The following is a 24112-nucleotide window of genomic DNA, read 5'->3' on the forward strand; positions in this document are numbered from 1 at the left end:
CAGTTCTAGAGGCTGGGAAGTTCAAAATCATGGCACTGACAGATTGAGTATCTGATGAGGGCTTGGCTCATGACAGCTGTCTTCTCGCCGTGTCCTCACATTGCAGAAAGAAGCTCTCTGGGGTCTCTTTTATAAGGGCACTAATCCTATTCATAAGGGTTCTACCCTCATGACGTAATCACCTCTCACAGGCCTTACCTCCTAATGCCATTACCTTGGGGGTTAGATTTCAGCATATGCATTTCAGGGGGATATAAGCATTTCATATATAGCATTGTATTTTCTAGATGAGGACACTGAAGCACAGAGAGATGAAGTGACTTGCCAAGATCAAGTTACGATTAGTGGCAGAGGATTTGTGATCTAAGATCCTTGCTCTATGATACTCCTGTTCTCTCTCACCAGGTCATTTAAACTTTCTAGTCAAACTTCATTCTGGTCAATAGCATCAACTCACCAGTTCCTCATGGCTGCTGTGAGAATCAAATGAAACATATCTCTATATAAATGCAAGACGTTACCATTGAAGAAATCCTTCCTCGTAGCGGTGAAGATTCCATGATTTAGGCCCCAACTTTGTTTTTCTTTTCATGTTTCTAGGCATTTGTGGGTTTTGATCATTTTCAGTTTAGTACATAGGGGTTATTTTAGTAGCTTGTAGGCTGTTACTCTTATGTGTGGTTCCCTCAAATTCTCTGGCCTAGAGTCTCCTAAGATTTGTTGTTTGTGATTTGAGTATTATTTAGTTTCTTTTGGAAAACCTAAAAGGACAAAAAACTTCCTTTAGGTGGTGACAATTTTATCATTACCTTGTTGCCATTTGAGTGTATACTAGAATGGCAGATTTGAGGAGAGATTGACTTTTGGTCTCAGAAGCAGGAACTCATTGGTGGCTTTTAAATGGACACATCTGGCCTACATGCCAAAGACATTCATTCATTCGTCACATTTACTGGGTATATGTTCTGGTGCCAGGCATTTTCTCGGCTCCAGGAAAGCAGAGTTCACACATGTCAAACACATAAAAAGGTGGTTCAGATGTGTAATCAAGGAAGAGTGACTGGAAAGCCACTTTTGCCGGATAGTTAGGGGAGGTTTCATTGTAAAGGTGACTTTTAAGCAAAGACCTGGTGGTTAATACTACCTGGGGAAATAGACCTCCAAACAGAGGGGAATGAGAACAGAAAGCAGGTGGGATGGCATGTGTGAGTAGAGAAAGAATGCCTATGTGGCTGGAGTGAGCTGGAGAGTGGTGAGGATAGAGGTGCAGAGGTGAGGGGGTGCCAGATCCTGTGGGGTCTTGTAGGCCAGGGAAATAAGTGTGGATTTTAAGTGTAATGGGAAGCACCAGACTGCTTTATGCTAGAAGGTCACAGGAGCTGGTGTGAAGACTAGATTGTAGTGACTGTGGGAGGGCAAGAGGGCAAGCAGGGAAACCACTTAGGAGGCTATTGAAGATGCTGAGGGGAGAGGTGGCTTCAGTTTGGTGCGATCAGTGACATGGAAAGACATTGATCAATTTGGGACAAAGTTTGGATGTAAAATGAGAATGCTAATATATTGGGTGGAGGGGTGAGGGAATGAGAGGACTCAGTGGTGACTCCTAGGCATTTGGTTTGTGCAAATGACACCTGCTTAATACCCCAGGTTTTATTGACTTAAATTGATAAAACTTTAAGAACTCAATTCACACAATAAAGAGAGTTAAAATAATCTCATTTGGTATTGTCTAACAGAGTAGTTCTCAACCAGGAGAGATTTTGCCCTCGCAGGGGGCATTGGGCAATGTTTGGAGACATCTCTGGTTGTCACAGCTGGGGGATGGGGATTATGTGCTACCGGCTAGTGGATAGAAGCCAGGATGCTGCTAAATATCTTAAAAGGCCTAGGGCAACCCCCACATGAAGAATTATTTTGTACAAAATGTCAAGAGTGCTGAGATTGAGAAAACTCATCTAAGAGATGAAGGTTCGATGTGATAGGAGATCTGGATTCCAGTGAAGTGGAAAACATTTAACCAATACACTACTTTTTCCTCCCTCTTTTGGTTCTGTTAGTTCCTCAGAAGTAATTTAACTGAAATCAGTATTCTCTTTTGGCATATTTTGTAACCTTTCTAGTGAAATACTTAGACTTTCTGTGTTGTATTCATTGATTTTTCTAGACCTTAGTGGAACTGTACTTGGAAAACCAAATGACTCATGGACCCTTTATTTAGAGCCGCAGTAAGTAAATGATCCACACTGACAAGTCATCTATAATCTCTTGAAGTGAGAGAGGACACCCTTAGCAAGCAACTGAAAGGTTAGAAGAATAAAGTTCTAACGATTAGAGTTCTTAGTGGACGTAGGGGGTAGTATTTTCCTATCGGTTGAGTCTTGTGAGGGATTCGGACATCTTGTCTTACCAGAATATTTCTAGTCACAGAGAAAAGGTGAAAAAAATCATATGTATATAATAAAATTATATGTCTATATATAAGTTTAATATATATATAAATATTTAAACCCCATACAAGTTTTTCTTTCACAACCACTTTATTCTCCACTGTCTCTTTTCTACAAACCTCCTATAACTTCCCTCTTTCCAAGAGAATAGAGCAGCACACTGGCAAGCAATTGCCCCTGTTTCATCTTCATGCTGACTGACCCCTGATGGTAGCAGGAGCTTTTCATGCCAAAAGACTCCTGAAGTTAAATCCCTCCTGCTGAACATGCAGGTGATAGGGAAGCCCAGTGACCCAGGAGTGGTCAATGAGAAACTAAGAAAGTGTCCCCTGGGGCAGGCCCTCCTGGACTCAGAAATAGACAGCCTTGGGCCCTGTCTGAAAGGGAAGGCCAAGGTGAGTCTTCAAGTCCTTCCTTCAGTGAGTCAGTGGTGGACCTCATCTCACTGAGACCGTTCCTTTAAGAAGACCCATCACGTTGTTTGGCTGCTTTGCTTGTTTACAGTCCCAGAATAGTGTGGCTCAAAATACTGGGACTTGGCTTTTTTTTTTTTTTTTTTTAATTGGCTAAAAGAGACATTGTTCTAGTGGGATTCAGGAATGGAAAAGAGCAGAGGATGTTTTTGTACTGTGTGAGAATCCTTGACCACAAACTGCCTGTGCTGGTCTGCCCCATTTCTATGCTCCTTCTGTCTTAGACTCCCCTGCTGGTGACCCCTTGGCCTTGTCTTCCGTTTCCTGGTCTAGGGCACCTTTCTGGGGCTTGCTCTTTCCAGGATCTCTGTTTCAAACAGGTTGGCAGAAACCCCTCAGGACTTAACTGGTCAATGGGTCAGGAGCCTGGGGATCATAATCTTCTAAATTGTGGAACTTCCCCATTTTTCTCTTTGAATGGTCAAACTTTTATAATGTAAGGACTAATTTTGGTGCTGTGGCTGGTTAGCCCTTTGGCAAATTCTAGTCAGAGCACAAATATATTTACGGTCACTTATTAGGTGCCATATTAAAAAATGTAACCAAAAAAAAAAAATCCTATAGATCTGCTTAGGAGCTGTCTGTCAAAATAATAAGCAGTAATTGGTAGAACAGCAAAGGCTCCCTCCACCTCCCCCACCTTTTACTCATAGAAACTCAAGTAAAAGCCCCTTTTGTTTAGTAATAGTAGTAAGGGGAGGGCATTGTATGTATTACTGGGAAACCAGGGTTGAGGATGACTCAGACAAACAGGAAGATGAAAGAGCCCCTATTATATGCCTCTGGTTTCTGCTCAGCATCTTCTGAGCTCTCTCAGCCTTGGGCTCATTCGGTTGTAACAGGCTCCTGGCATTTAACCTGGGAGGCTGTTTTGTTTAGTCCAGGGCTGTTTAAAATTTGACGCATACAAGCCATCAAAACCACTGTGAGTCAGCTTTTCAGGGAACCTATCTTTAACTATTTCAAGTTACCTCCAGTTTGTGTGATTCTGATTGTTTCTGGTCTGTCAGTTCCTTGAAGTGATTGATTTTTTTCTGGAATTCAGCAAACATTTGGCTTTTTGAGTCAGGGTTAATATAAAAGGCAGATTTCTTATTACGTTGACAGTGTATGTTTTCCCTGTGGATGCATCTCCTGGCTGTACTGCTCTTGAGTTTATCCTGCAGATTGTGTCACATGGAAGCCTTCTGATGGCTGGCTGGACTTTTCGGGGGAGTCCTGCCTGCTTTGGGAAGAACTTCCAAGAAATTATCTCTGGTTGAGGTTAGAACTGCTAAATGTATTGAGCACATTTGATCAGTGAGGGGCAACCAGAGGAAAGCTAATGGGCGAGACCACAAAGGAGGGAAAGAAAACAAGGATGTAGAAAGTTCCAGGCAAGAAGAATTGGAAACACCTATGGGAAGGGACACAGAGGAACTTTTGGAGGCAGAAAAGGGTGGATGTTTCCCTGGAGGATGTTTTGTTCATTTTGCCCCTCTTTTCAGTGGCTTTTGGCCAGTAATTAAGAGGCTCTCTTTGACAAGTTTGTGAGGTTAGCTTGGTGTCCTTGGGCAGAGAAGTATGTATACCCACCACACGTAAGCACCTGACCTCTGGCTTGACTTCACTGGAGGGTGATCTGTTTTCTGGTAGCTTCTGGAATTGTTTTTCCTCCTTCCTGATTTTCTCCTACTTGTTGCCTGGATTATTGTTGTCTTTCCCAGGGAATTTGACTGTAGATGTTAGAGTACTGGAAGGGAACAGACAGAGCCTGATTCTGGCATGTAGACACAGACACCCCAGGTTCAAGTTAAGAGAGAACATAATCCCGAGCAATTCAGCAGTCGTAGAGTATTCTAGAAATTCCTCTACTTCTCAGCCCATTCTCCTGCCTGGCGAATATGTCATCTACATGGCTAAACTGTTTTCCATAATCTCTCATAACCTTTTCTTTCAAAGAGCTTAATTCAGTTTACAAGTATCATTCAACAGCAGTCATAAACATTTATTGAGTGTCAATTATATGCCTTATTAGTTGGAGTAATCTCTGTGAAAAATACTTTAAAATGAAAATTCAGCAGTTAAGCAAGACTGGGGAGGGATGGCAGAGGCTTTCATTCCTGGGAAAGCCCCACTGTCTTTTGTACTTGTCTCTGAGTAGAGGCTGTTTGAGAATCCTGTAATTCTTTCTGCACACCTTTCTGGTCCTTGTGGCCAGTAATTTGTTCCATTGTGTGGATATACCGTGATATCTTCACTCACTGTCGATGGACATTTTGTATACCATATATATTATTTGATTAATGTCTTTCTTCTCTCCATTACAATGTAAGCTTTATGAGGACAGTGATTTTTTTTAATTGGGGTATAATTCATGTAACATAAAATTAACCATTTTAAAGCGAACAGTTCATTGGTGTTTGGTATATTCACAATGTTGTGCAGCTACCACCTCTGTCTAGTTCTAAAACATTTTCATCATCCCAAAAGAAAACCCTGTACCTGTTAAGCAGTCCATCCCAGAGGGCAGTGGGTTTTTTTTGTGTGTCTTTTTTATACAATGTTTATTATTTTCCAATTATAAAAATAACATAGACTTATCATGTTAAAATACTGAAAATACAGAACTACAGAAAAGTATACAATTTTATCTTAATTTTACAATAGAAGAAAGCCACTAGTATCTCAATCCTTTTTAAGGTTGCATTTACTTTTTTCAAAAAGAGTTTTATTGAGATATAATTCACATACCATACGATTCACCTGTTTGAAGTGTACAGTTTAATGGCTTTTAGTATAGTCACAGATCTATGCACCCATCATCACAGTCAATTTTAGAACATTTTGATCAGACAGTGATTTTTTTCCCTTTCTGTTCATCCTCATCTAGAACAGTGTTTGGCATATGGTAGGCACTCAAATAATATTTGTCGAATGAATAAAATGTATTAATGAGAATAAATCAGTTTAATCATTATTTAGCAAACATTTAATGAGTGCCTACGATGTGCTGACAACTGAGGGAGATAGAAAATGGCACTAAGACACTGAACTCACCCTTGAGGAGAGGACAGTCGAGTGGTACTAGAAAACAAATACATAGGGAATTCCCTGGCGGTCCAGTTGTTAAGACTTGGGCTTCCACTGCCATTGACCCCGGTTTGATCCCTGGTCGGGGAACTGAGGTCCCACAAGCTGCTCGGTGAGCAACAACAACCACAGCAACCAAATACATAGACGTAAGGTGGGGCTTCCCTGGTGGTGCAGTGGTTAGGAGTCCGCCTGCCAATGCAGGGGACATGGGTTCCAGCCCTGGTCCGGGAAGATCCCACATGCCGAAGAGCAACTAAGCCCGTGCACCACAACTACTGAGCCCGCGCTCTAGAGCCCGTGAGCCACAACTACCGAGCCTGCGAGCCACGACTACTGAAGCCCATGCGCCTAGAGCCCGTGCTCCGCAACAAGAGAAGCCACCGCAATGAGAAGCTCGCACACCACAACAGAGAGTAGCCCCTGCTCGCCGCAACTAGAGAAAGCCTGCACAGAGCAACGAAGACCCAACACAGCCAAAAATAAAATAAATAAATAAATTAAAAAAAAAAAAGAAATAAGGTGAATGACCTCAGAGCAGTACAGAGAGGCCATTATGGAAATTCAGAGGAGAGTGATAATGCTGGAGTGGTTACTATTGTTACTTAAATAGTTATATGCTATACTGTTACTTCACCAGGGCTCCACTATCACATTCCATGTAGAACAGAAACCAGGCCCCTTTCAGTGTCCACCTCAGACATCAAAGATCTCCTTATAAAGCTGTGTCATCTATTAAGATCTTCAACATAAACTGTGAGAAAGGCACTTTAGGGACTCTCTAGTGTACTAATAATTCTTGGAATCATGTGACTTCATTGTTATGAAGACTGAATGCTTTCTTATGCATAATATATGTATTATGCAATCTTATAACATCTTTTTAAAAAAATTTATTTTTGGTTGCATTGGGTCTTCATTGCTGCATGTGGACTTTCTCTAGTTGTGGCGAGCAGGGGCTACTATTTGTTGTAGTGCACGGGTTTCTCATTGCGGTGGCTTCTCTTGTTGCGGAGCACGGACTCTAGGTGCGTGGGCTTCAGTGTTGCGGCTCGCGGGCTCAGTAGTTGTGGCTTGCGGGCTCCAGAGCACAGGCTCAGTAGTTGTGGTGCACGGGCTTAGTTGCTCTGCGGCATGTGGGATCTTCCCGGACCGGGGCACGAACACGTGTCCCCTGCATTGGCAGGCGGATTCTTAACCACTGCGTCACCAGGGAAGTCCTAACAGCTTTTTTTTTTTTTAATTGAAAATATACATCCTTTTGAGGGAGGGAGTGGCATGTGTTGAGTAAATTTCTAACTTGTCCCATTATCCCTGATTCTTTAATGAGGCATTTATTGGAAACCTTCCCTCTGGAGGGTTTTTGCTTGGGATCGATAATGTAATGAAATTCTGCGGTGGTGGTGACGAGTGTGGCCTAGAGGCAGACTCGGGCAACTGCAGCAGTAATGTCAGTCAGCACTTCTCTCACATTTACTGCATGCTTCCACTGTGCTGAGTGCTTGATGTGCATTAATAACTCACTTAATCCTTACAGTGACCCTGTAAAGTAGATTGCGTTGTTATCCTCATTTTACAGGAGAGAAAACGGAGGCCCAGAGAAGTTAAATAACTTCTTTATCCTAAAGTCAGTGAGTGGTCGAGGCAGATTGGACCCTTAATGGTAACACTACGCTGTTCGCTTCCCCAGAGGGAATATAGCATTTAGACATTCTGTGCTGTGTCCTTTCATTCTTTTAACAAATAAGTTTAGATTTCCTGTTATGTGTCAGGCTCTGTGCTAGGGCTACAGCGGTGAACAACATGGCCCAGACCCTTGCCAGCCTGGAGTACATTGTAGTGGGAAGCTTGGAACCAGGAATGATGGGAAAATGTTATCAGAGATGGTGGGTGAGGAATGGAGGCTGTGAGCAAGGGTTGAGTAAATTGTCCATAGTGTGATCCAGGTAGAGGTGGATCTGAACCTAACTCTTTCTTTCTTTTTTTTTTTTTTTTAACCTCTTTATTGGAGTATAATTGCTTTACAATGTTGTGTTAGTTTCTGCTGTACAACAAAGTGAATCAGCCATATGTATACATATATCCCCATATTCCCTCCCTCTTGAGCCTCCCTTCCACCCTCCCTATCCCACCCCTCTAGGTGGTCACAAAGCACTGAGCTGATCTCCCTGTGCTGTGCAGCTGCTTCCCACTAGCTATCTATTTTACATTTGGTAGTGTATATATGTCCATACCACTCTCTCACTTCGTCCCAGCTTCCGCTTCCCCCCCGTGTCCTCAAGTCTGTTCTCTACGTCTGCATCTTTATTCCTGCTGTGGCACTAGGTTCATCAGTACCATTTTTCTAGATTCCATATATATGCGTTAGCATATGGTATTTGTTTTTCTCTTTCTGACTTAGTTTACTCTGTATGACAGACTCTAGGTCCATCCATCTCATTACAAATAACTCAATTTCGTTATTTTTTATGACTGAGTAATATTCCATTGTATATATGTGCCACATCTTTATCCATTCATCTGTCGATGGACATTTAGTTTGCTTCCATATCCTGGCTATTGTAAATAGTGCTGCAGTGAACATTGTCGTACAGGTATCTTTTTGAATAACGGTTTTCTGAGGGTATATGCCCAGTAGTGAGATTGCTGGGTCATATGGTAGTTCTATTTTTAGTTTTTTAAGGTACCTCCATACTGTTCTCCATAGTGGCTGTATCAATTTACATTCCCACCAACAGTGCAGGAGGGTTCCCTTTTCTCCACACCCTCTCCAGCATTTATTGTTTCTAGAGTTTTTGATGATGGCCTAGCTCTTTCTTTTTAAAAAATTAAAAAAAATTTTCCATTGGAGTTTATTATAGGATATTGAATACAGTTCCCTGTGCTCAGCTCTCGTCTTCTGTCTAGCCTGATGTTGTTACAGCTAGGTCCTAGAACCTTTACCAGAGCGTGTGTCTGTTTTTATAGCTGGCCAGATATGGGTATCTGATAAGGCTATGCCACTTAAAAGGGGGCCTCCATCTTCCATCTGGAAGCCCCTTGGAAGAGTCCCTTGAGGATGACGTGGATCTTGAGGATGACTTGGTATTTCCAGTCTGTCCTCAGAATTCAGCATGGCTTTGGAAAGCTTTTTATGGAGATATAAATGGAGAGCTGAACTGGATGAGCTGGGTGAAGTCAAAGAAACTGACCATGGTGCTAAAAATGACCCTTTAAAAAAATTTATTTTGTGGGTCATCTCTACACAGAAACATTTCTCTTTCCTGCTAGAGGAGGAGGGGAGCTGCAGGCAGCGCTGTGAGGCTATGTGTCAGAAGCACCACTGGTAGTTAGAAGACATGGTAGGAGAATTCCTGACCTCTCAAGTAACGGAACTCTTTGGGGACACTGGAGTGGAAGAAAGTGATCTTTGCCCTTATCAAATGTGCTCCATGTGTTTGCAAGGCCCATCTTGTGACTTCAGCGGTCTTAAGAAAACATTTGATTGAGAAACAGTTGTTTTAACATGAAACTCTATTGACACATACATGGATAAACACAAAAATATAGACTCCTTTGAGGATAGAATGAAAGGTAATTTTTTGAACTAGCTGGGTTGGGGGAAACAGGCTTACTAGAACTTTCTGGCAATAGGAGTTTGCTATTGGAATGGAACCTCCTTTGGTTTTGGACTTTAAAAATGGAGTGGCTACTGATCTGTATGACACTGTTTAAGTAAAATTCTGCCTGAAAATTAGGCCATGGACTTAAATCATTGGCTGGAGTTTGAGTTCCCTCACTTTCCGCTTCTCCTTTCCTTCCCACAGAAGAAGGAAAATGTTACCTAAATTCTATACTTGTGCTGGTCTAACATCATTAGGTCAGTGCCAGACACTAGATGAAGCTTGATACATGTCTGTTGATTTGCGGACTGAAAAAAAAAACACACAGCCTAAAAGCTGAGAATTATGTTTTACTCCGTGACCTTACTGAGGACTATAGCCTGGACTACAGCCTCTTAGATGGCTCTGAGGAACTGTTTCATAGGGGTTAAGGGAGGAGCCAGGATATATGGGAGTTTTTGCTGGGAAAACCCCCCCAAAAACCTTGTCGTCCAACATCAAAAGATTACTGCTAATCACAAAGAACAGACACCTCAGATTAATGATTTTAGTGCTTTTCTGTGTATGGGAACATGCAAGAGTCTGGGCTCACTGAAATTATTCCTTTGATATACATCTTCACTATCTAGGGTCAGTATCCTGTTTTTCTCCGTCCTGAATCCCCCTCAGGGTGAACCATGGGGGGAGGGGTGGCTGCAGTGACTGATGGCTTGATGGGGGCAACATTCGTTGTTTACCAGGATGGCAGGCAGCATTCTTTGTTTACTGAAATGGCAGGCAACTTTTTCTTGTCTACAGATTAAATGAAGTAATCAAGTTTTAGTTTCCTTCTGGAATAGTGGTCCCAGTTCTGATAAGATCAAGAATCTGTTTTGGTTTCTTTGGGTTCTGTCTCTTCCTCTGAACTCAGGCAAAAACGGAATGAAAGGAGAATAACCCACAGACCATCACATAAAAGTAATTAGTGGGAACTTAACTTTGGGAATAATTTATTAATTTAGATTAATTTTAGAATCTCAGTGGAGAGAGATAAAATTGTCTTCGTTGGCTCGGGAGTGGGATTTATCATGAGTCTTAGGTCGCGGCGGGGAGCAGCCACGCTTCCCTTAGCCCTTTCCATTACTTTGGGGAAGGAGCTGATTTTTGCCCTCAGCTAAGGGAACACCATAAAAATTTAGAGGACTGTCTGATTGTCATTGGTACAAATCAGATCCTTTTCACCCAGAGAGACCAGAACTGAAAGGACCTCAGTGCGGAGCTTCTTTGCTTTGGAGTGTTTGCCGGTGTCTTTAGAGTTTAACTTTTAGTCTCTGTTGAACTTTCTTCCTTCCAAGGCTTTTTACTTCAGTTTCTATCCCATCTCTTGCTTTTCCCTTCTAAGGCCTCCTCAGAACAAAGCCCATGTGGTCATTCTTCTTGGAATAATTCTCTGATGGCTAAGACGGACTTTCTTTTTTTTTAAATTTATTTACTTTATTTATTTTTGGCTGTGTTGGGTCTTCGTTGCCACACACAGTCTTTTTTAGTTGAGGTGAGCGGGGGCTATTCTTCGTTGTGGTGTGCGGGCTTCTCATTGCGGTGGCTTCCCTTGTTGCGGGGCACAGGCTTCAGTAGTTGTGGCACACAGGCTCAGTAGTTGTGGCACACAGGCTCTAGAGCTCAGGCTAAGTAGCTGTGGCACATGGGCTTAGTTGCTCCGCGGCATGTGGGATCTTCCCGGACCAGGGGTTGAACCCGTGTTCCCTGCATTGGCAGGCAGATTCTTAACCACTGTACCACCAGGGAAGTCCCTAAGAAGGAATTTCTTGAGGGAGACTGTCATCATTCCCATTGCCTGCTTGGGGCAGAGGTTGACTTTGCACTGCTGTAAACTGCTTTGAACTCTGAATTGGAACAGTGGAGATGATCGAGTACTGTTACATTTCATTTTAGAAACTCTCCTTGGAACTCTACACAAAGTGAAAAGCCTTGTGGGTGAGACAGTGATAGAGAGAGGGGTGTACTGTTTGGTTTCTTCAAGATGGATATGATATTAGATAGTACCTTGACTAAGAGCTATAAAGTCAGTATTAATAATACTATGTTGCTTTGCTTACCGGGAGTGGAAAGGAGCTATCAGGAGCAAGCAGTGAGATCTTTCATTTTCAGATAGAACAGTTTAGATCTCACCACATTGGCTACTTTAGTCCCTGGATGAGCAACTTCAGAGCCACAAGCAGGCCCGAGCCCGCTGCTGGTGCTGCTGCCGTGCCCCTGGAGGCTTTCCCAGTGGCCTCGTCTCTACAGATAATGAGTGATATTCATCAAGTGCCTACTGCTGCCAGGCGTTGTGCTGTGCCCTTTGTGTGCTTTATCATTTAGTCCTTTCAGTAGTATCTGTTATTATCTCATTTCCCTGAGGCTTCAGTAGTTAAGTAGCTTTTCCAAGGCCACATAGTGGCAAAGATGGGAGTGGAATTGGGTGTTTCTGACTTGCCTGAGGTCCACGCAAGCTGGAGGAGGACTGAAGGCGGGAGGTTGGGGAGGAGCGGCTTTGGGGTGTTGCTCCTGCTTTTGCTGTTATGTAAGGGCTGAGGACCATTTCCAACATGTCTCATTTCTCATTGCTGTGGCTTCTCTTGTTGAGGAGCGTGGGCTCTAGGCACACGGGCTTCAGTAGTTGTGGCATGCGGGCTTCAGTAGTTGTGGCTCGTGGACTCTAGAGCGCAGGCTCAGTAGTTGTGGTGGACGGACTCAGTTGCTCTGCGGCATGTGTGATCTTCCTGGACCAGGGATCGAGCCCGTGTCCCCTGCATTGGCAGGCAGATTCTTAACCACTGCGCCACCAGGGACGCCCTGGCAGGCGGATTCTTAACCACTTCTTAACCACTGCGCCACCAGGGAAGTCCTTCTTATCTTTTCTTGACCTTCTCCTCCCCTGATTGAAAACCAGTCTTGCTACCACCTAGGCTGTTCTCTCCTTCCTGGCTCAGGGGAAAATGCCCACAGGGTAAGGATGAATTGAATAGCGTAACAGGGAGCAAAATAATGTGAAATGCAGAAGGAAAAATGAAGCATGGTTTCAGTTTGCCAGTTATTTTCTCATTTATCTGTTGATTTGATTAGCAGCCAATACCCAGTCAGGGGAGGCAAAGATGGTTATATCCTCATTTTACATGTGAAAAAGTGCTATCAGTGCATATTAAATGATCATCTAGGGCTCCTTGGTAGAAAAATCGGCCTGAAGTTTGAGCTCCACCTCCCAGAATTCTTTGCACTGGACCCATCTGCACATGCCCAGCGCATGAACTTGTATGTTTAACATACCCCAGGACACCTGGTTCCAAAGTAGTATCCCCAAATGCTGACTCGAAAGAGCTATTTCTATATATTATGTATGTCATTTGGTGGTACTTAATCAATATGAATCTTGAGACACTTAATTCTGTACCTAACGGCTCCTACAGGTCCCTTTTCAGGTGCCCACTCTTGAGTATCCTGGATAGCAGTTGTTGTTTTTTGGGTAACAGATTCATGAAGGAGTAGATTTCCAGGGGAGAAAACTCCCGGGCTGTCTTCTTCCCCAGGACTGTTTCATGGCTCTTGCAGCCGGCCCTCTGACCTTATCTGACTCCTTGCTGGTAGAGGTTTATGGAGATTTTGTTTTGTTTCTTTTGTGTCCAGCTTAGCAGCTTGGAACAAGGCTGACTGAGTGACACCAGTCCAGAATGGGCTGTTCTGTGTAACTTCTTGTTCCTCTCGGTTGCTTGGGAGATCAGTGAGCCCATTATCAAATGCTGCTGTGTGTTAAGCCCTGTGGAAGATACAAGGTGGAGAAAAGTGGTTAAAGTACCTAGAAAGGTGCCTGGCATTCATTCATTCAGTAACTAGATATTGAACTCCTCTTATGTGCCAGGCTGTGTCCGAAGTACTAGGAATGTAAAGATAGACTCAGTTCTGCCCTCATGGATCTAGTGAAGGGCACTGTCACTGCAGTGGGCATTCAGTAAATGAAATTATTAATATTATCATTAATATTAAGGCTATTAACATAGCAGTAGTGATGTTATTAATAGAATAATGAGTGGTTTACCATCTTGATGAGTTATGAGAAATGAAGATATCATATTATCACACCCAGTGGTCTGTCTACATTTCTCTAACTTCTCTTTATCAAACCAGTAGACTCTTGAGAATCAGGGTCCTGTGTGAGTGACTTATTGTGGGTGGTGTAGGCAGGATGCAACCAGGCCTCCAAAGGCCACTCCAGCCTGGCCCCCAGGGGAGCTCTGGCATGTGAGTGGCCTCATAGCTTTCGTGATGTTTGCAGCCATAGGTCATTTCCAAGGGTCACCCTCAGGGGCTGTAAACTCCCAGGTGATTTTGACTAACTCTAGTAGCCTGATAACCGGCCTCTGAAGAAGAGTTGCAGGTGTGAGTCTTTGGAACAAAAATACACACAGAAAAGATTTGGGACCTGGGGAATCCAGCCGGAGAACTGACAGGGCCCCTCTGATTATGACTTGTACTGTATCTGACTGTGAAAAGACCTTCAGAAAGGGATGGCCAGCCCTTCACTTCTGCCTTCCAGATTTTATGCACGTTCCTCTTTGGCCAACTCTAACCCAGAATCGTAGGGGGAAAGGGATTCTAGGATATGTAGTTCTCAGCTGAACCATGTTAATGACAGAACAATGACAGTGACAGTGACAATGACAGCAGTGTTTTTTCTCTTGTGGCTGGAGGATGCTAGGTGTAAAGGTTCATCACTCCTTTAGCTGGAGTAGAACACTGCCTATTTGAATTAGGAGCTTTGACCCCGGGGTTCTGTATTATAAGAGTTAGAGACCCTGAGCATCTTTCTGGAGCTGCAGTCTGGGATCTCACTGGCACCAGGTCTCTTCCTTCCTGGCATGACTTTTTTTTATTTTTAAAAGATTTATTTATTTATTCATTCATTCACACATTCATGCTGCGCCGGGTCTTAGTTGCAGCACATGGGATCTTCATTGTGGCATGAGGACTTCTTAGTTGCAGCATGCATGCGGGATCTAGTTCCCCAACCAGGGATTGAACCTCGGCCTCCTGTATTGGGAGCGTGGAGTCTTACCCACTGGACCACCAGGGAAGTCCCCTGGCCTGACTTTTTACAAGGACTGCAGTGTTCTTTAAACTGTACAGAGGAATTATGGATAGATAAAATTTGACTAATAAGTTCTTCTTCTTTTTTTTAAACAGTTTTATTTAGATGTAGTTCACATACCATGTATTTGTCATCCTTTTAAAGTATACAATTCTACAGTTCAGTGTTTTTAGTATATTTATAAAGTTGTACAGCCCTTAGCACTATCTAATTCCAGAACATTTTCATCACCCCAAATAGAAACCCTGTACCATTAGCAGTCACTCCCTATTCCTGCTTCCCCTAGCCTCTGGCAACCACTAACATACTTTCTGTCTCTATGAATTGGCCTGTAGTGGACATTTCATATAAATGGAATTATAGAATATGTAACATTTTGTGTCCGGCTTCTTTCACTTAATATGATGTTTTTAAGGTTCATCCACGTTGTAGCATATATCAGTACTTGCTTTTTATGGTTGAATAATATTTCATTGTATGATATACCACATTTTGTTTATCCATTCATCAGTTGATGGACATGTGGCTTGTTTCCACCTTTGGCTATTATGGATAATGCTGCTATGAACATTCATGTTCAGGTTTTGTGTGGACATGTGTTTTTAGTTCTCTTGGTTTATACCTAGGAGTGGAACTACTGAGACATATGGTAAGTCTATGTTTCACTTTTTGAGAAGCTGCCATACTGTTTTCCAGAGTGGCTGTGCCATTTAACATTCTCACCAGCAGTGTATGAGCATTGAAATTTCTCCATATCCTCACCAAAACTTGCCATTATCTTTTTGATCATAGCCATCCTAGTGGGTGTGAAGGGATATCTCGTTGTGGTTTTGATTTGCATTTCCCTGATGACTATGGTGTTGAGCATCTTTTCATGTGCTTATTGACCATTTATATATCTTCTCTGGAGAAATGTCTATGCAGATTTTTTGCTTAATATTTAATTAGGTTATTTTTTTCTTGTTGAGTTATAGGAATTATTTCTATATTCTGGACCACTAGTCCCTTATCAGATGTGTGATTTGCAAATATTTTTCCCATTCTTTGGGTTGTCTTTTCACTTGATGGAATCCTTTGCAGAATAAAAGCTTTTAATTTTGATGAAGTTCATTTTATCTATTTTTTTCTTTTGTTGTATTGCTTTTGGTGTCATATCTAAGAGGCCTTTGCCTAATCCACGGTCATAAAATTTCCTCCTATGTCTTCTTCTAAGAGTTTATAGTTTTAGCTCTTTCATGACCACTAAGTTCTTATACTGACTGAGACTTTAAAAGTTCCCGTTAGCTGTTTGCTAGGGGTACGTGCTGGGTGAGAGGCTTTTATCCTGGGACTTCTTTTCCTTGCCACCTTGACAAGTCAATCAAGGGGCCCTGGGAAGCACTTGTTCTTCTTGCAGGTGTTTCTAGCTATTTTGCAGTTTCCATATTTCATTGTCTTTTTTGTTTTTTCCTTTTTTTGGGAAGGTAACGAATGAAGAGGACTTTATTAGGAAATTGGACTGCAAACCTGATCAGCATCTGAAAGTGGTTTCCATTTTTGGAAATACTGGGGATGGGAAGTCTCATACCCTCAACCACACTTTCTTTTATGGCCGGGAAGTCTTCAAAACCTCCCCTGCCCAGGAGTCCTGCACTGTGGGAGTGTGGGCAGCATATGACCCAGTCCACAAAGTAGCAGTGATAGACACAGAAGGGCTCTTGGGGGCTACAGTGAACCTAAGCCAGAGAACACGGCTGCTGCTTAAGGTCCTGGCCATCTCAGACCTCGTCATCTATCGAACTCACGCAGACCGGCTGCACAATGACCTCTTCAAGTTCCTTGGGGACGCCTCAGAAGCTTACCTGAAGCACTTCACCAAGGAGCTCAAGGCTACCACTGCCCGCTGTGGCCTGGATGTCCCCCTGTCCACCCTGGGCCCTGCTGTTATCATTTTCCACGAGACTGTGCACACTCAGCTGCTAGGCTCTGGTGAGTAGATGGGGTACTATGTCACACATTGACCTTCCTGGGTACATTGGGCTGCAGTAGCAACTTGGTGGTGGTAGATTGCCCAGAAAAATTTCTGCTGGGCAAGACATAAGGAAGTGTCTCAAGAGGGATGGAGTGATTAACCACGTCAGAATCTGCTCATGATCAGGATGTGGATTGAGAATTGCCTGTTGGCTTTGGCGGTTTAGAGTCCTTGGGAATCTGGATAAGACTGTTTCCCAGGGATGGTGGGCATGAAAGCCTAATCAGAGTGGGATCAAGAGAACAGAAGGAGAAAACTTAAGGTAGTATATTCACCTCTTTCAAAGAGTTCTTTCTATAAAGGGAAGCAGACAAATGAAGTGATAGCTGGAGGCTGATTTGGGACTTCAAGGAGTTTTCTCTTTTTAAAATTTAAGATGTGACGTATTGCAGACACTTGTGTACTGATGGGAATGATTCACTAGAAAAGAAGAAGTGCAGATGTAAGAGAGAGAGCAGGAGTGATGTACAGGTGGAGGGTTGACCTTAGGGGCATGGACAGTTCATCCATGACAGCAGGAGAGAAGGTAGATTATATGGACATGGTTACTGGTAAGTAGGCAGATGTGGTGGATGTGTGTGTGGAAGTTGTCTTATTGTTTCTATTTTCTTAAAGAAATGGGAAGCAAGAGCATCACCTGAGTGGGAGGATGAGGGAGCAGGTGCAGTGACAGTGATTGGATGCAGGTAGGGACGGTAGTGTGGGCCCCTAAAACAGTTACATTATTTATGTTCATTCAGTCAACAAAGTCTATTAAGTGCACAATGTCATGTGCTGAGCACTGGGGCCCCAAGCTGAAAAACAAAAAACAGTTCCCACCCTCGAATAGCTGATAGTCTAGTTGGAGAGACCACACGTGTTCTGTTCTCACAGGTCCTGGAGCTGTGAGAGTGCAGAAGAGGGGCCCTTTACACCTCCTTATGGGATCTAGGAAAGAGGAGGTGACATTTGAACTCTAGAGACTCGGCTATATAGAGGAGGGGAGTAAGGATGCTCCAGAAAGAGCAAACCCCTAGTATTTTGAAGAGCTCGTTGTGTCCAGGGAACTGTAGGTAGTTGTACAGTGAGTTCCTGGATTCCATTCTCACCCCCTTCAATGCGTCCTCCACAAAGCATGGGGAGTGATGCTTTTTAAAAGCTTAATTTATAATTTAGATCATGTCATACTCTTGCTTCCAACCTGCCAATAGCTTTCCACTAAATCAAAATAAAATCCAGGGCTTCCCTGGTGGCACACTGGTTAAGAAGCTGCCTACCAGTGTAGGCGACATGGGTTTGAGCCCTGGTCCGGGAAGATCCCACATGCTGCGGAGCAACTAAGCCCGTGCGCCACAACTACTGAGCCTGTGCTCTAGAGCCTATGAGCCACAACTACTGAGCCCACGTGCCACAACTACGGGAGCCTGTGCTCCGCAACAAGAGAAGCCACCTCAATGAGAAGCCTGCGCACCACAACAAAGAGCAGCCCCCACTCACCTCAACTAGAGAAAGCCTGCGCACAGCAACGAAAACCCAGTGCAGACAAAAATAAATAAATAAAAATCCAGGACTTCCCTGGTGGCACAGTGGTTAAGAATCCGCCTGCCAATGCAGGGCACATGGGTTCGAGCCTTGGTCCGGGAAGATCCCACATGCCGCGGAGCAACTAAGCGCGTGTGCAGCTACTGAGCCTGAGCTCTAGAGCCCGCGAACCACAACTGCTGAGCCCGCATGCCACAACTACTGAATCCCGCGTGCCTAGAGCCTGTGCTCCACAACAAAAGAAGCCACTGCAATGAGAAGCCTGCGCACCGCAACGAAGAGTAGCCCCCGCTCGCTGCAACTAGAGAAAGCCCATGCGCAGCAATGAAGACCCAAAGCAGCAAAAAAAAAAAAAAAAAAAAAAAAATCTAAACTCCTAATTACGGTGTCCTCACTCTACCTCCTGCCTCTGTTTCTGAACTCTTTCTCTAGTTACCCCGTTTCACTCTCTCCGCTAGCTATACCAGCCTTTTCTCTGTTCCCATCTTTGCATATGCTACTCTGTCTGCCTGGAACAGTCTTTCCCCAGTTAGCCGTCCTCTTTCAGATTCATCTCAACTCTCACCCCATTGGAGCCTTTCTCAAGTGTCTCCTTTAAAGTGGTCCTTCCTGCACCCCGGTGGTCACAGTCTTACTGCATCACCTTGTTCATGTGCATCAGGGCACCTGTCGCTGTCTGAAATCATCCTGTTTGTTTGCTTACTTGTTTTTGGCCTTTTCCCCTTGGAATGGCAACTCCGTGAAGGCAGGAACCTTGCCTGTCTTATTCACTGCTGCCTTTGAAGAGCCTGGATGAGTGCTTGACACACAGTAGGCTCTCATCAGATATTTGCTGAATGAAGGGGCTCAGTGTGTCTGAAGCATAGATGGTGTGGGAGGGAGTAGTGGACATACTCAGGGATCAGATCATGCGTGGATGGCCTTGATTGAAGTCACAAGTATGACAAGAGCCCCTGAAGGATTCTAAGCAGGGAGTTACGTGATCAGATCTGCATTTTCAGAAGATCCCCTGCGGCCTTTTGCAGGATGAACTAGAGAGGCATGCCTGGAGGCAGGGAGATGGCCAGAAGGTTATCACCGTACTAGGTGAGGAGTGATGGGGCCTGAGCCAGGGCAGGGGCAGTAGGCGGGAAGTGGACAGACTGGGACTGTATTAAGGAGTTAGAATCTGAAGGACCTGGGTCTAGTGGGAAGATGAGAAATCTAAATATTCCGGAGTGGAAGAAGAGCCTCATTAGCATGTGACTCTGAGATAAGGAGAGGGGGTTGGAAATGCTGACTTTAGGGTGCCTCCTGTGATCAGCATTTTTATGCCACTTTGGATCTTTACAACTTTGGTGAGGGGAAGGTCTAACTTCCAGTTCAGGATTTTGAAATAACTAGCCTTTCAAAAGTAACTTTTTTTTTGGCTGTGTGCCATGCACTATGCTAGGTGTTTGTTTATTTATTTGTTTTTAAAAAAATAAATGCTGAGGGCTTCCCTGGTGGCGCAGTGGTTAAGAATCCACCTGCCAATGCAGGGGACATGGGTTCGAACCCTGGTCTGGGAAGATCCCACATGTCGCGGAGCAACTAAACCCATGTGCGACAACTACTGAGCCTGTGCTCTAGAGCTCGTGCTCCCAACAAGAGAAGGCACCGCAGTGAGAAGCCCGCACACTGCAACGAAGAGTAGCCCTCGCTCGCTGCAACTAGAGAAAGCCCACGCGCAGCAACGGAGACCCAACACAGCCAAAAAAAAAAAAAAAAAAAAAAATGCTGAATAACATTAAAAAAATATTTTTTAGAATTTATTTTTTAAATTTATTTTTATTTTTTGGCTGCGATACATGGCATTGTGGAATCTTAGTTCCCTGACCAGGGATCGAACCTGCACCCCCTGCAGTGGAAGTGTGGAGTCTTAACCACTCGACTGCCAGGGAAGTCCCAACACTTTCTAAAAATAAACGCTAACTTAAGATATCCTTGTTATTCAGCTCAGTCAACAGCAGCCATATTTTACAGATGAAGAAACTGAACTCAGCTTAGGTTATGTAACCAAGGAGGTTCCAGCTAGCAGGTTGCAAAATTGGGATTCAAAACAAGGTCTCTAACTCCTAAATCCAGAGTTGTTTCTGGAATACCATCACTGTTTCCTGAAACCTTGAGATGGAACCAAGACAGCCAGAGTTTATGCAGGGTAGGAGAGGTGCCAAAATTGTGGGCAAATTGATAATTACATATTTCTCTGTCTTGTAGACTTTTGGATTTTGTTAGATCCTGGTCTTTTTCTGGACAGAGGATTCCTAGGTGGGAGTTAGTAGGCAAATTATCTCTGTTTTACAAACGAGCAGACCAAGCTCCCATAATCATTTGGGAGTGATTACTTGTTCAGGGACAAGCTGTGAGCTGATGTTGGGAGAAAGTGAAGGTGGTCAGGCTTCTGGGTGCCTTTGGGAGAAGTCACTTGCTGATGGGCTGCTCCTTCCTTCAAGAGTGACTCACAGGAAGAGTTCAGGAGGAGATGGGGTTAGGGATTGACTGCAGAATTTTGGCTACTTCTCTTTGATGACTGTACCTTTAAATATGAGCTAAAGCCACATTTCCAGTGTTAATTGGAGTGATTTTGTTGTTAAAGCATTAAAGGAAATTTAAAAGTCCTTCCAAGTTTTACCTCCAAAATATTTATTGCATCTGTTTATACTGCTACTCCCCAAATTTCTGGATAAATGTTGGTGAAACTATGGGGAGGCTGATACCCTCACACGTTGGCAGTTTGTCCACAGCTTCACCAGCATAAGACCAGCACTTTCAAAGTAGCTATTTATTTTAAATGTTCGTTCGTAGGTGACTGGTGGAATACGTCCATAGAATAGAAGACTGTGTAGCTGTTAAAAAAGAATAAGGAATGTCTCAGAGTATAACCTGACAAGGACATATTTACAGTATGTTATTAAGTGATGAAAGCAAGTTGCATAAATGTGTTGGTAATTGAGTAAGAAAAGAAAGTCTGAAAGTGTAAACATTGGCCTGTAGTTACCTTGATGAGGAGGAGGAGGGAGCAGAGGATGTACATTTCTTTCCTTTTATGCTTTGACATGTTTGGATTTTTTCTTTTTAAATAAATTTATTTATTATTTCTTTTGGCTGTGTTGGGTCTTCGTTGCTGCACGCGGGCTTTCTCTAGTTGCGGCGAGCGGGAGCTACTCTTGTTGTGGTGTGTGGGCTTCTCATTGCGGTGGCTTGTCCGTTGCGGAGCATGGGCTTTAGGCACGTGGGTTTCAGTAGTTGTGGCACACATGCTCAGTAGTTGTGGCTTACAGACTCTAGAGCTCAGGCTCAGTAGTTGTGGTGCACAGGCTTAGTTGCTCTGTGGCATGTGGGATCTTCCCAGACCAGGGATCGGACCCATGTCCCCTGCATTGGCAGGCGGATTCTTAACCACTGAGCCACCAGGGAAGTCCATGTTTGGATTTTTTACAGTGAGCACATTTTTTTTAAAAGGCACTTCCTTGAAATGTAACATACATACCAAAAAGTGCACATTATATCAAAAGTGTATATGTGATGCATTTTCACCAGCTGAGCATACATGTGAATTCAGTACTAGATCATGACACACCAGCACCCACGTCCCAGCTTGTGCTCCCTTCTAGGCAAAGGTAACCTGAATTCCAACAGCATAGATCAGTTCTGCCTGTTTATGTACTTTATATTTACGGAGTCAGACTATATATCCCTTTAATAATGAAAGACAGGCGACTTTTTTTTTTCTTTTAAAGAGAGGCCACTGTTCACGTACCTGTTTCTGCTTGTCCAGATCACCCCTCTGAGGTGCCCGAGAAGCTCATCCAGGACCGGTTCCGGAAGCTGGGCCGCTTCCCTGAAGCCTTCAGTTCCATTCATTACAAGGGAACGAGGACATACAATCCTCCCACAGACTTTTCTGGTCTTCGACGTGCTTTGGAGCAACAACTAGAGAATAACACCACCCGTTCTCCCCGGCACCCAGGGGTCATCTTCAAAGCCCTGAAGGTCAGTTGGCTTCTGCCCCGAGTGCTTCTCATTGGGGTACCAGTGGGTGGTAAGAACACTCAATTCTCCAGCTTTTGTCGATGCCAGTGATTAGAAATCTGGGCTTGAAAGAGAGGATATATGAAAGGAAGGGCATGAGTAGAGTTTGCACCTGTTGAATGGCCTCATCTTGCCAGGAACATGAGTATGGAGGAATCTTGGATGATAGTTAAAAGGTGACAGGTCCTCATCTTGGAGAAAAACCTTATTTTACCATTCTTTATAAGGAATTCATCAAATCAATTCCTGCCAGTTCTGCTTCCTTTTTTGCAGTTTGCTTTGTGTATACCTCTGTGTCACCATGCCTGCAGACTGAGTACAGAGGAGCAGGGAGGGAGCAGGGCCTTTGGGGCAGTGCTGGGAGTGTGGGATTTGGAGAAGGGACAGCAAGTGTGGACATGAAGACTTGAGCTAGGGATCTGAGGGTGCCCTGACGGTTAGGGCATAGAGCCTGAGACTGGAAGGGATAGGAGGAGTGCTTTTGCGTAAAGATAGGTCAGCCCTGGTTTACCCAGCAACAGACTTTGGGCATATGCTGATTTGCTTAATCCATTGAGTTTAAAGAGTTTGCAGTGGGACATAATGTAAACGATTTATGAATCTGGGTAAATTGTATATGGGAGTTCCTTGTACTATTCTTGCAACTTTTCTACGAGTTTGAAATTATATCAAAATGAAAAGTTAAAAAGAAAAAGGGGGGGTGGTGGATGAAAAGTTACCCCTCAAAAATGGTTTATGGTTTTTGCATAGTGCTTGGTAAAGGCTGGATGTTTGTATCCTCCCAAAATTCATATGTTGAAATCCTAATGCCCAATGTGATGGAGGGCTTTTGGGAGGTGATTGGGTCATCAAGATGGAGCCCTCATAAGTGACATTATAAAAGTGCTCTTATAAAAGAAGCCCCAGAGTGGGATAGGGAGGGAGACGTGAGAGGGAGGGGATATGGGGATATATGTATACATATGGCTGATTAACTCTGTTATACAGCAGAAACTAACACAACATTGTAAAGCAACTATACTCCAACAAAGATGTTAAAAAAAAATAAAAAGAAGAAGCCCCAGAGAGCTCCCTAGCCCCTTCCACCAAGAGAGGACACAGTGAGAAGGCACCATCTGTGAACCAGAAAGCAGGCCCTCACTGGAAGGCCACCATGCTGGCACCCTGATCTTGGACTTCCAGCCTGCAGAACTGTGGGGAATAAATTTCTGTTGTTAATAATCTACCCAGTCTGTGGTATTTTGTTATAGCAGCCTGAATGGACTATAAAAGCTGGTGCTTTGGTGTCAGACAGACTTGTGTTAGAATCCCATTTCCGCCATTTACCTGCTGCTTGGTCTTAGGAAATTAGTTTGTCTTTCGTTTGTTCATTCATTCAACAAATAAATGAGTGAATCTTTGTGCCAGGTAGAGTTTCAGGTGCTGGGAATACAGTGGAAAATAAGATAGACAACAATCCTTGCCCTTATTGTACTTCTTCAGACCTTTTTCCTCGTCTGTAAAAAAGGGGCAATAGTAGGATGTTCCTAATGAAGTTGATGAGGGGATTCCTACTGAAGTTCCTAATGAAGTTGAGGAGGGGATTAAATGAGAACACATACTTTAAGAAGCAAAGTACTTGGTATATAGTAAATTTTCCATAAGTGTTAACTAATGTGAATAATGTTAAGGGAAAAAAACTATGAAAAATGATTATATTTGAATAATTCATGAAATACATATTTCTAATTAGAATTTGAGGTTAAAGTATACTTAGATTTATTGGCTACTGTCCATTGTAATGGCTCAAAGGTAGTCAAGTGGAAGATTAC

The 24112-nt window shown here is 43.5% G+C and overlaps 1 protein-coding gene across 3 annotated transcripts in view; it reads left to right on the forward strand.

Annotated features, from left to right (window-relative positions):
• ZFYVE1 (zinc finger FYVE-type containing 1) overlaps window positions 1-24112 on the forward strand; it is a 47549-nt gene that overhangs the window by 5982 nt on the left and 17455 nt on the right. For 2 of the 3 annotated variants that reach the window (XM_060004280.1, XM_060004281.1), the window contains exons 3-4: window positions 16180-16684; window positions 22048-22262. In XM_060004280.1, coding sequence (XP_059860263.1) covers window positions 16180-16684; window positions 22048-22262 — 720 coding nt within the window. Of the gene's footprint in view, window positions 1-1555; window positions 2226-16179; window positions 16685-22047; window positions 22263-24112 lie in introns of those variants that run through there. The other variant, XM_060004282.1, reaches the window with a different exon arrangement.

The sequence above is a fragment of the Delphinus delphis genome, chromosome 2 (genome assembly GCF_949987515.2).
Source record: "Delphinus delphis chromosome 2, mDelDel1.2, whole genome shotgun sequence".
In the NCBI taxonomy this organism is placed as follows: domain Eukaryota; kingdom Metazoa; phylum Chordata; class Mammalia; order Artiodactyla; family Delphinidae; genus Delphinus; species Delphinus delphis.